At 42.1% G+C, this 12,290-nt stretch overlaps 1 protein-coding gene across 2 annotated transcripts in view; it reads right to left on the minus strand.

Moving 5' to 3' along the window:
- SHANK1 (SH3 and multiple ankyrin repeat domains 1) overlaps positions 1-12,290 on the minus strand; it is an 87,373-nt gene that overhangs the window by 7,592 nt on the left and 67,491 nt on the right. For both annotated transcript variants that reach the window (XR_010067816.1, XM_063300956.1), the window contains exons 17-21: positions 10,564-10,699; positions 9,348-9,431; positions 6,619-6,675; positions 3,633-3,757; positions 423-525 (exon numbers count right to left, since the gene is read on the minus strand). Coding sequence is in view for 1 of the 2 variants with exons in the window: in XM_063300956.1 (XP_063157026.1) it covers positions 423-525; positions 3,633-3,757; positions 6,619-6,675; positions 9,348-9,431; positions 10,564-10,699 (505 nt within the window). In the remaining variant the exon portion in view is untranslated. The remainder of the gene's footprint in view (positions 1-422; positions 526-3,632; positions 3,758-6,618; positions 6,676-9,347; positions 9,432-10,563; positions 10,700-12,290) is intronic.

A 12,290-nucleotide genomic window follows, 5' to 3' on the forward strand; every position in this document is an offset into this window, starting at 1 on the left:
CACAGAAGCCTTTCCAGGCAGAAGCCAGTGTCATATGGTCTAGCTTCTGTTCTGAGAGGGCTCCATGGGCACCAAAGCTTTCAGGAAGAGACTAATTTCCTGAGTTCTTGTTTCTTGCAAGGCCTAATAAGTGTACAGCCCACTCAGTACAAAGGAAAGAATGTTAGACAATCTGTCCTCCACACTGAGAGGGCTCTCGCTGCTAGACCGTTCCCCCCCCTCCAAAAAAAGGAGGTTCTAGGAAATTGGCAGTGGATGAAGTACCGGTAAGTCAGAAAAAGGCAGACAAACAGGAAAGGGGGAATGGCTGGCTTGTCTGTGGCAGGCCAAAGACCGTCGAGAACCGCAGTCCTTCTCTTCCTAACTTCCTTCCCCAGGCTCAAATACAGTTCCTACTTCGCTCCCTCTAGACCCCATCTCACCAATAGATTTCTGGCGAAGCATCATGCCGGGAGGATGGCTAGTTGGTAAGTAGGATGGACGCTCATAACTGGCCTGACCAAGACGGTGTTGTTCAAAACTGGGCTGAAACAAAAGAAAAAATGAGAGAGAAGGAGGCCAAGAACTGGTAAGAGAAGATGAAATGATGAAGTATTTACAGGACTTAGAAACTACCATTGTTATTTTTTTTTACTAGTAGTGAATTCAGTTGGCAAATGCCCCCCACAATGAAACCAATATAAAGCTACTAGGAAGTACTAGATTGGAGAAGTCCCCAAAATTGTAGACATAACCCCTGCCCTCTCCCCAGATGCCAGTCAGAAAAAGCAAGAGAGGAAGAGTGGTGGAGTAAGAGTTTAATAGCCTGCTTGGAGACAATGGCTAAAATCTTCAATAGAAGCGCTGCTATTAGGACAATGAATATACTGCAACATTTTCCTATACCTCCCCAATATCAAATAATTACAATAATGCTTTGATATACAATATTTCAACAATTCTTGCATTATTAGCATTGCTTAATAACATTAACAAATAATCTGCAAATTTATAACACCTTTTTCAAGATGTCAGTTTTGTATATGGTTCTCCTTCTTCCCTATTTTATTTTCACAGCAGATTGTTGAAGCAGAGTGTGACTGACAGAGGTCCATAGTCACTGAACACATTTTGTGATTGAACACAAATTTGAACTCAGATCCTCTGCAATGAAGATAGTTTGGCAGGCTATGGTTACAGAATTCAAGCCCTGTGGGTGTGTTAAATGGTCAATCTTCCATCTAAAAGAGATTCTAATTTGGAGAACTGAACCAGGACCTCATAACTCCTTCAGTACCACCAATCTCTTTCTAAAATTAAAGATTTTCCCAGCTTTGTGGGAAAACAAATGATTTTGGACTTGAGCAATAAAAGCATCCAGCCCTATCCCTTTCAATGCTTTTCCCCCCTTTATTCTTGCAGGTATTTGCACATCTCAAACCTTGCATGTACATAACCTCAATCTCTGACTCTCTCTAACAGCAGTTTTTCTCACACATTTCCAATTACAGGTAGTGAGTTCAACATTTGAAGTAATACATGTTGAAAATACACTGTTCTTTAAGAGGAGGCAACAAACACTGATGTCCCTCCTGCCAAATTCTATGTTCAACGGAGTCTAGCCAAGGGCTCTTCAGCCCAGCAGGCATCCCAAGTAACTTTTCAGAGACCTGATGACATTAAAAACTGTTACAGCATCACAGCATTTTCATAGAAAAGGATTTTCAAAATGTAAGCATTAGGTAGCAGAATCAAACAGATGCTGCTTCCAGGGGCATTCAAGCAATGATGACAGTGGATGGAAATGGGTAGGCCTACTGTTGCTCTTTTGGCATGTATCCACAAAGTTTGATTCAGTTGCCTGGCACATACAGTTTGAGGAATTATTTATTTACACCTATGTGTGCATAGGAACGTATATTTAGATGCCTTGATGCGTCTACATCTACAAAGATCAGAATGGTGCAAGCCGTGGTGTTCCCTGTGACACTCTATGGAAGCAAAAGCTGGACTTTGAAGAAACAGAATAGAAAGAGTACTGACTTCCTGAACTTTGCTGTTGGAGAGAATACCATGGACAGCCAAGAAAACAAACACATGGATCATCAAACATATCAACCTAGAATTCTTACTCAAGGCACAATTGACCAGGCTCAAATCATCCTACTTCAAACAACTTATGCAAAGCCCCAGCTCCCTGGAGAAGGTTCTAATGCTGGGAAAGGTGGAAGGAGAGAGAAGACGACAGCCAGCAGCAAGGGGGATGGACTCAGTTACAGTGCTGATGGATGCACTGTTGCAAGACTTAAAGGACCAGTTTAGGGGCAGATTGTCATAGAGAAAATCTATCTATGTGGTCACTAAGAGTAGATACCGACTTGCTGCATAATCAATCAATGTGTGCATGCCTGTGTACTTAGGCATTTAAGTTTCAAGGCTCAGAAAGCAGAGCGCGGTTCCCAGTAAAAACTGCAACAGCAGAACATTTTAAAAGAAAGCATTCCTCAAAATAAGTGTCAGCAAGCTGAATCAGTCTTTATGGGTGCATGCCCAAGGAGGCCTCTTGAGAAATTATAGACCCATCGTGTTTTTACACAATACCTTCATTGGTTGAGTGCCCTCAGTGGTAGTGGGTAGTCCTTTACTTAACAGCCATTTGTTTAGCAATGGTTCAGACTCACAACAGCGCTAAAACCTTATTTATGATCAGTCCTCGCACTTACCAATGTTGCAGCATCCTGCAGTTGCCATTTCTGACCTTCCCAGCAAGCAAAATCAATGGGTAACAACCATGTGGTACACTTAACAACCACGTGACTCACTTAACGACTGCTGCAAAAATGGTCATAAAATTGGGTCGGACAACCACATTGCTTAACGATCAAAATTCCTGGCCCGATTGTGGTTGTTAAGCGAGGACCACCTGTGTTACTTGTATTACGCCTTCCATTTTTGATTTTTAATCAAGGAGATATTGACAAGTAGGGAAGAAAGAGGGGACAAGCAGTAGCAGAAAAGGAACTGTGGCAGCAGCAGAAGAGGAAACAATGGATGACAGTGTTACCAAATGAAAACATGAGGGTTGGAGAAAGGATTCCCAAGAAGGACCAGGCTGAAGCCCCCCTCAAATCTCACAGAGCTGTTGTCTGTGTTATATTCAAATTAAATGTATCTGGTATAGCTCTTCAAACAAAAGCATTAGCACCTGTGTTGAAAACGTACTGTATGTCTTAACTCTATTTCATCACTCTTCATAGCAGAATTTCTAAGCAATAAAAAACCCCAACACAACACAAGATCTCATCTTGTTCAGGTCCATGTTCCCGAGTAAGAGAGACAGTGTATAACTGAATGCTTCAACAATGATTCAGGAGTGCTCTGGACTTCACATGAACAAATAACTCTCTGCAATTCATTTAAGCATGCACGGTTTTTTCTAGCTTCCACACAAACCTAAAAAAAGATGCTGCGACTTTAAATATTAAAGATGCACTGCTTAAATCCAAAGCAACTCTCTGAACCATTTTCAGAACATGCATAGCCATTCCCACCCCGCCCTCCAATGGAAAACACCTCATAGCCTAGTGAAATAGTTTTACCGCCTTGCTCCACCTGGTATCCTCCAGACTATACCACTTGAGTATCCCTCTTACCTCAGATGAGAAATAATTCTTGGCAGTGCCCCGTGACTTCCCCAAGGAAGGAAGCCCTCCACTTCCACACCCGTCCCCCACGCTAATTGTCTGTTGAGCTGCTGCCAGGATCTCATCTAATTTATCTGCAAAAAAGAGTGAGAAGGAAGAGGAAAATCATCGTAAAAAGGGGCAAAATTATAGTCATTACTTTAGCCATCATTCCTCTTTTTTCAAGTTGCTTAACAGAATCTGTACAACTTTAGTTTCTTTTATCCTAAAAATTTAAGTCTATGCTAAGTTAAGCTTATTTCACTCCCATGTGGTCTGTTATTATTAATAATTACTACTCACTAGAATCCCCAAGTCCTATTGATATATTTTAAATGTTGAGAAAAAGTACACACTCAATTATCTCAATAAGTAAAACAAATCTGGTTAAAGGTAACTTAGATTAGGGGCTATATAAGCAATATTGCTTGTCTCAATCATAGTTCAGTAAATCTTGGGCTATAAGTGGCCCCTAGCTATGGAGTTCTAGCCGCTTCCCTTTGCTACCAGCCATCAGGCAGGCAGCACAGGAACAAATCACTGCTTCCTGACAGTCCTCACAGATTCGTGGAAGAAGACTATTCAACTTCACCTCTGAAGCAATACTTGCAGGAAAAGTAGCTGTTTACCAACAGCTATTAGCAGTAGAGAACACGGTAATCCTGACTGCTGGGAGGTGGAGGAAGAAAGCAGGAGGACCAGGTTAAAAGCTCTGTTTGCTTCAGCAATCCCACATCGTATGCACATAAGCATACAGCAGAATGGATATACAAGAATGAAAGAGAACACTCAAGGACATTCAAGGTAGAAGATGGAATGAATAGGTGAGTCCCAGCCCCATTCACCTTTGTGGTTCCTGAAATGTTATTGGGAGAATGGCATGGCCTCCCCCATGCCACCCATCCCTGGTATGAATAAAAAGGATTACAGTATTAGAAATCTTGTTTATAGTCCAAATGAGCACATAAAATAGACCATAAACATATTTTGCCCCTGGAGGTGAGGCGGGTGCCTTCGCTCCCAGACTTCCGGAAGAATTTAAAAACCTGGTTCTGCCACCTTGCCTGGGCTGGGAAGAGCAATATCTCTTCCTGGAGATGGTTGGCACCTCCCTATTGAACGAGAGCTTTTCGTCACAAGGGTTGTATATTTATCTATTTATAATGATATTTGTATTGTAATTTATGTTTTATGGTTTTAATTTGTTATTGTGTTATAAACCGCCCAGAGTCCCCCTTGGGGGAGATGGGCGGTGACAGAAATTTGAAACATAAATAAATATATATAAATAAATATAAACATTCTGAGCGCAGGAAGGCAGATATTACATGGACACCACTGACACCTCTGATTGGTAAAGCATCTGAACACTGTAACATCTTGCCAAATAAGGTATTGAAAATATTCATACAAGCAAGAAGGAATTATGCTTCCTACAAAAAAATACTGGGTTCTAGAAAGCTCTAACGATGAACAGGTTTCCTGCCAGCTCACCTTGTAATTATTTTTTCCTTTTTCTGTTGAGTTCTGAGAATTCTTGAAAAAAATGTTATTTTTACCCACAGTTCTCAAATGCATTTCTAATGTTGGCCTATCAAGGAAAGCTCCCTGCTTGGCTCCCATTGTATTTTTCAAACTTGTTCTTGAGAAATGGGAAGCAATGCAGGGGATTGCTTGCAGCAGTGGTGTAGGTGTTGCCGTTGGGGTTCAGATATTCTGGGCTGGATTTTTGTTCAGAGAATCTAATACTGCAATCCCTGGGAAATAGAGCTCCAAATAGTTCCTAACTCTGTGGAGTGAACCAAAGGGTGCCTGCTCTCTAGCATTATTGCAATCCATGTGAGCATCTAAGCCAGTAATAAATCAAATTTAGGTTGTGTCCTGAATTAACCTGCTTTTTCAGTGTGTAACTCCTGGGCAATCTACTCTAAAGCCAAATGTAGCTTTGATTCATAGCAAGTAGATAGCTAGTAAGAATCTAGTTGCTGTGATTTATTTAACAGACCATGGTTACAATAAAACTTAGCACAACATATGAACTCAGCCATTGTATATTATACTTCATGGACACAACAATCTTTCCAGCCAGAAGCTACTTGCAGTACCAGATAGTAGGCTGGGGATTATAGATATACATGCATGGAGTTGGTATCACTCGGAACCTTTTCTTCCCTTGAGCAATGTTAACTGAAACAGATGTTAATGGCCATTTCAACTGCACTGAGATAGCTGAGAAGTGAAGGGTAAAGCTCCCCCATCAAGATCATCAAGATAAGGATCATTGGAGGAAGGGGAAAGGAATTAACTATTTCCTGTCCTTCAGGGATCTGGATGAAAGTTGTGCTGGGGAAGAAGGCACACAAGCATTTCTGTCCTTATGAATTCTCTTCTTCAACCACAATTGGGGCAATTGTGACAGCAAATTGGTTCTTCCAGGCAAGCTTCTTCTATCTACCATCTGACCTGTAACACCTGGAGATGTGTCTATTCTACTGCAACAGAGTGCCTATGACAACACTACAAGGCACTACTTGACTTTCAAAATAAAGTTACTATTACTTTTTAAATAAAGATCGCCAAACTCTTATGAGACAGCCTAATCTTGAAAAATCTCCCAGGAAATCTCATTACATTTTGGGTATTTAATTACTTTCTTCGTTATTAAAAAAATGTATTTTGGCATTTGTGACATTGCATGAACCCACACAGTGGTGGCCCACACTTGAAAAAGCTGCTGATCCCTTGCCTGCAATAACAACTGAATACCAATAGTCACAAATACTAAAGTGACGTGTACATTTTACATGGTTAAACAGATTGCATAAAGCTTTCTGTGGCCCATCCACCCCAGAATCTAAGGATAAGGTCCCCAAGAAGAGCACTATGCTACCGTTATTCCATGCACCCTCCCCTGCCCTTTCCACCTACTACCAGGTTACTCTGCTTTGCTACTCACTCAGAGCCATCTGATAGACAGTCCGCTTCTTATCAGTGCCCATCGCTGGCTCGTAATCTGTAGAGACGACAGGAGGGAAGGATGATGGGAGTGCGAGATGCAGACTGGTGATGATGCGTCACAGAAAACCGGCTTCCGGAGCTGTGTGCATGGAAGTGGGTGGCAGCCATGGATAAGAGTATGGGGCAGGGAAGTGTACAGAGCAGGGCTGGACGTAGGAGTTAATGAGAGAGAAGCAAGTGGGTCAGGGTGCGTGTGGAGTGGTGGGGAATGTGTGACACTCACCTGTTTTCTTCTTCCAAGGGGAGACTGAATGATGGGAGGGAGATAGCAAGAGGGGAAAAAATTAGCATCTTCGCTTGGGTGGGACAGATAGCTGGGAAGGAGGCCTGATAGCTCCATTACATTTCAGTATTGATAGACATGTCCTGGCAGTGGGAAGAACATGTAGGGGGAGAGATGGAACTGAAGCTTTAAGTGGTCTACTGCTGTTTGGAACTGAGGAAGCAGGTGAGGGATTCCTGCTATTCAAGGTTGTAGTCAGAAGCCTAGTTTTAATTAGAAATAAAGCTAAACATAGAAAATAAATCATTCCTAGCCATTTGGGGGGTGGGGGTAGAAAAAAGGAAAAACTTGCACATAGTATTCTACCAAATACCGAGTAAAAAGGTAAAACAGTTAAATAACTGTAAATGTATTGAGCATTAATTCTCCAGCAAGCTAGTTGGAGAATTCTGGGAGTTGAAGTCCACACATTTTCAGGTTGCCAAGGTCGAAAAACACTGTATTAGATTGTCTACACAGACACATGTTCTGGCTATTCTGCAATGTCTCTACCATTTCAGGTTTTCCTCACTATAAAATAACTACCTATGGGCTGTCTTCTGACAATTTCTTTTCCCAAACCAAAAACATTAATGACAGCAATGGATGGAACCAAGATGAGATCAAGTTGGGGAGATCTTCCTTAAATAGTAAGGTGGTTCAAAAGGGAGGGGCCTAAGTGTGTGAATATGTACATAATATGGTAATGTATAAACTGCTTAATATTTTGCTATGACTGGAGCAAAATTCTGGAGGGCAAGAGGGCAGGAGCTCACCTTTCTCCACTGTGATGGACCAAGATTTTGGAAGTTCCAGGCGGCAGTGGATGAACAAAAATAAAGAGGAGGGTGACAAAAGAGAAGCAAAAAATACTGCTCCTGTCCAGTTCATAGCACGCCCCATCCCTAAGTAGGAGATCTACCAGGATAGTCTCCAGGTTCTGAAGAAAGGAATTTCCATTGCCATCTCTCTCTCTTCCCCATTTTTTTTCCCGTTCAATCATGTCCAATTCTCGGAGACTGCCTGGACAAGTCCCTACAGTTTTCTTGGCAAGGTTTTTCAGAAGTAGTTTGCCATTGCCTCCTTCTTAGGGCTGAGAGAGAGTGAGTGGCTAATGTCACCCAGCTAAGGCAGGACTAGAACTCATGGTCTCCCAGTTTCTAGCCTGATGCCTTAACCACTACACCAAACTGGCTCTCTTCTTCCCCATTACTCTTCCACAACTAATACCTATAGATGTGTCAAAGTGAACTCCCAGTGGAGAAACCATAATGACCGAACAGCTGTGCTGCAGATCTGGAAGGCACCATGTTGGGGAAGGCTGGCTAAGGAACTACACAGGGTAGCCTTCAAACTGTCCCTACTGGGTTCTAAGTGGGTTATCAAAAAACTGTAGCATGAATGAAACCATGTGGATCTTCTCAAAATACTATTATGACATAATATAATCCCCAAATGACAAAGAAGCTTTTCCTAGACTGACTTGTTTACTGACTTGTCCAGATTGCTTCTACTCTGCAGCTTTTGTTATCATAACAGAATTCCTGTGGGAGAATAGGGCATTTTCAGATTACTGCACCTGTCCTCTTGAATGCTCTGAGGCATCTGTTCTCTATGAAAAGGAATTTCTGAAGTGTGTTTAGGTGGTAGCAGCATGTATCAGAATCAGCAATCATGAACTTGGAACCATGCTACATTTCTCCCAGAGCTTGAAAATAGCATGTCATGGACACCCACCAAAGCCCAGAAGAGAGTCCACTGAGAATCCCCCCTAGGCCCTCCTCCTTGGTATTCTTTTCTCCCGCTGTAAATATATCTAAGTGAGAAAAAGCAACAGCTTCCATTCCTTTTCCGTCTTCTTCTGGGCAGCTCTGCAAACTTAACCCATAGGGAAAAGGCGTGCAAATCAAGAAAAAGAAGGGCGTTTGCCCAGGGGGCTTACAAAAACTGGAGGTGGCACTGAATTCTGCAGTTAAAAGGAAAAAAAAATCTACTGTTATATATAAGCTTTGCGTGCATATATTCCTACAGATAATAAAGGTATATTGGGTGGAAAAAAATCAGTATATTTGGTCCAGTTTAGTTTAACATTTTGCAGGTCCAGGGTAACAAAAGGCACACCCGAAAACCTTGGAGCAAGACCACAACCTACAAAATGATTCAAAAGGTATTTCTGGCAAATAAATTATAGTTAGCACCCACACTAAAGCATAATTATTTTTTACAAAAGTTACAGAAAGATACAAGTGGCAGCTCACATGGGTTATATTGTGTTTCTGATACAATGCAGCTTCCCCTCCTATAGCGGACGTATATGTATCAGAAATTCAGCATGAAGAGCACTGGGAAGGACAAATCCCTGCATACCATTGGCACAGAAAATGGCAATTCACTGGCAGCCTTACCCATTTCCTCCAACTCCGATGTCATGGATTTGGAACGCAAGGAGATGGCTGGAGGGGGCAACCGTCTTGTCTGCTGGGGTGCAGCTAAAGCAAAAAAAACAAAACAAAACAGCAGCAGCTCTGGGATTTTGTCACTTGATCCAAACTTGTTCCAACTCCCACAACTAACCTTTCTTCCAACCCACTGGCCTCGTTTTTGAAAATAATTCTTGGCTGGGTTCACAAAACTTACTTAACCTGGTTCTTGAATGAATTTATCTGGGGAGTTTACACAATACACTAAAGTGTAAAGATGACAAATGGGCTTCATTCACACAACATGGCTAAGTCATCAAAACAACCAAGCTTTGCATATTGTGTGAATGCATGTACTTGATTCAATATGTTGTGTGAACATGAGTTCTTATATCTTTCCCCTCAGCACTCTTCATCTCCTCTTGAAGGTAATGGAGTCTATTCACCACTCAAGAAATGCAGACACCACCTGCTAACCAACTAGGATCCAGAAGGAAAGGCAACCAGTGTTAAAACCAAGGTAGGAATATCAGTTCAGCAGTATGGCAGACCTTGTTATGCCTCAAAGAGAGGTAGTTGCTTGCCCCTGAAGAAGAGTCATATGATCTGAAACACTCTGGGCCAGCACATCTTTGAAAAGCCTCCAAAAGCTCTATAGTAGATTCAGTGAACCAATCTGTGGCCCTCCAGTTATGATTGAATTGCTTCCATTCCCTTGGGCAATGATGTTCAGCAACATCTACAAGTCCACAGGTTCCCCATCCCTGCATGCTGTCTTACCCCATTCTGAAGTTACATTAACACCTCAAGAACCTGCCTACCAGCCCTGTAAAATCATTAAGGCTAGAGCTTAAAATGGCAAAACTGTAAGCAGAAAAGCATTCTTGCATCTCAGGCCCAAGAAGTCCCATTCACCATCTAGAAAACCTCAAGAATACAAGGAAGTTGCCATATAAAGAGTTAGACCACTGGTCCACAGAACCAACCACTACTGTATTTCCACTGACTAGCTACAGCTTTGCAGCTAAGAGACTTTCCCAACTCAAACTATATTGAAAGATGCCATAATCAATCCTAGGTCTCTCTGCATGCAAAGCAGGTCTCTCTCCCACACTTCCATATTCAGCCCCCTCAGGATCATACACACCCATTTAAGACTCCTTTCCCCACTGAAGAAAATCAGAAGTACCCAGCATGGTACCTTTCTTCCTCATGGCCTCCTCCATCTCAGGATTCCGTGTTACCATGACAACCTTCACCATCAAGTTGTTGCCCCCTTGTCGAATCATATTGACAACTTGCCTGTGACCAACTTTTACCACATTCTGTCCATTTACCTGAAACAAAAACTTGACATTGGCACTTACATCTCTTTACACAGCAGGGTGAAACCTCTTCACCCAATATGCAATTAATTGATAGGATTAATTTAAAAAACAACAACCAGCAGCAGCTACCTTTGGCTTGATGTGTGAAAGGTCCCCTGTGCATGTCTGACGCTTTGGGGGACACTGCTTTTGCAATGTTTTCTTGGCAGACTATATCGGGGTGGTTTGCCATTGCCTTCCCCAGTCGTCACCTTCCCCAGCAAGTTGGGTACTCATTTTACCAACCTCAGAAGGATGGAAGGCTTAGTCGACTTGAACTGGCTACCCGAGAATCCAGCTTCTGCTGGGATCGAACTCGGGTCATGGGGAGAGTTTTCGGTTGCAATACTGCCGTCTACCACTCTGCACCACACGAGGCTACACCTTTGGCTTAGATTATGTTAAATAAGATTTAGGTTGATTCACAGAAGGAAAATCCATCAATGGGTATTATTCATGGAAGCCTTTTAAAACTTCCACGTTATGGAGCAATCTATCTCTGGTACTAGTTTTTTGGCAGGGCAGGATAAATGGTTGGACACTGTGAGAAAGTAAATGCTGGAAGTAGATGGAACTTGGAATTCTAGTCTCATCCAACAGGATTCTTCTTTATGACCAATTCTGACTGGTGGGAGGATCATGCATGAGTGTGTATGAAGGGTGTAAAGAAAGCATGCATTTGCAAAGTGTACTGATTAATCCATATCCCTCATAAAACATTACCCCCCCCAAAAAAAACCCTCCACCAGCAGCTACACTGCAAACGTATACTTTCAGTGAGGTAAACAGAAGACATGGAATTATGGAATTAGCAACCAAAAAATAATGGATGTTTTTAAAATCTGGGACCCAGTACAGTTGCCCAAATAAGCATGTATATCCATGTATGCATCAACACACGTGATGCTATTACCCTGAGGGCTGGAAAGCACCTCCAGTGCTATGTATTGATCATTTTTATCTAGAGGCTCAGTCACATAGAAACAGGTCCAGGCGTATAACTTCATTCCTTTACACACTCACACAGCCATGCAAAGTCCAAGTGGCCAGGCCAGGTGTGAGTTTGAAAGAAATTCAGGTGGGATTCCCCTACAGGGCCTCTTTCTCTGTGATGCTCCAAAGGATTACGGTTCCCCCAGTTTCCAACTTCACTTGATCAGCTATACCTCTCAACAATACTTGACCAATCTATCAAAGCTTGGCCGCTCTCATCTTTTCTCAAACATCCTGGTACTTTTTTCCCAGAGTGCCACTGCCTCATCCATTTCACAGGGGAACCATCTGTTGTTTGGGGAATCATCTTTTGTTGTGAGAACCACATCTTGTTGTCTCTTCCAAATTCTGGGTCAATTCCAAATGCTTTGTAAGCTTAACCAGAACAAACCATCCTGCCTTTTTGGCTCGAAAAACACTATTTTTCATATACAAATACATGGCATAAAACTGTACATCACTATATACTGGCTAGTGACAACATTCTGACACTACTATACTGACAATTCATGGTTCATTTTCTAACAATGCTAAGATTTTGCAAGAGGTCCAAAAAGGAGCATTAGCA

This window comes from Candoia aspera, chromosome 4 (genome assembly GCF_035149785.1).
Source record: "Candoia aspera isolate rCanAsp1 chromosome 4, rCanAsp1.hap2, whole genome shotgun sequence".
NCBI lineage: Eukaryota > Metazoa > Chordata > Lepidosauria > Squamata > Boidae > Candoia > Candoia aspera.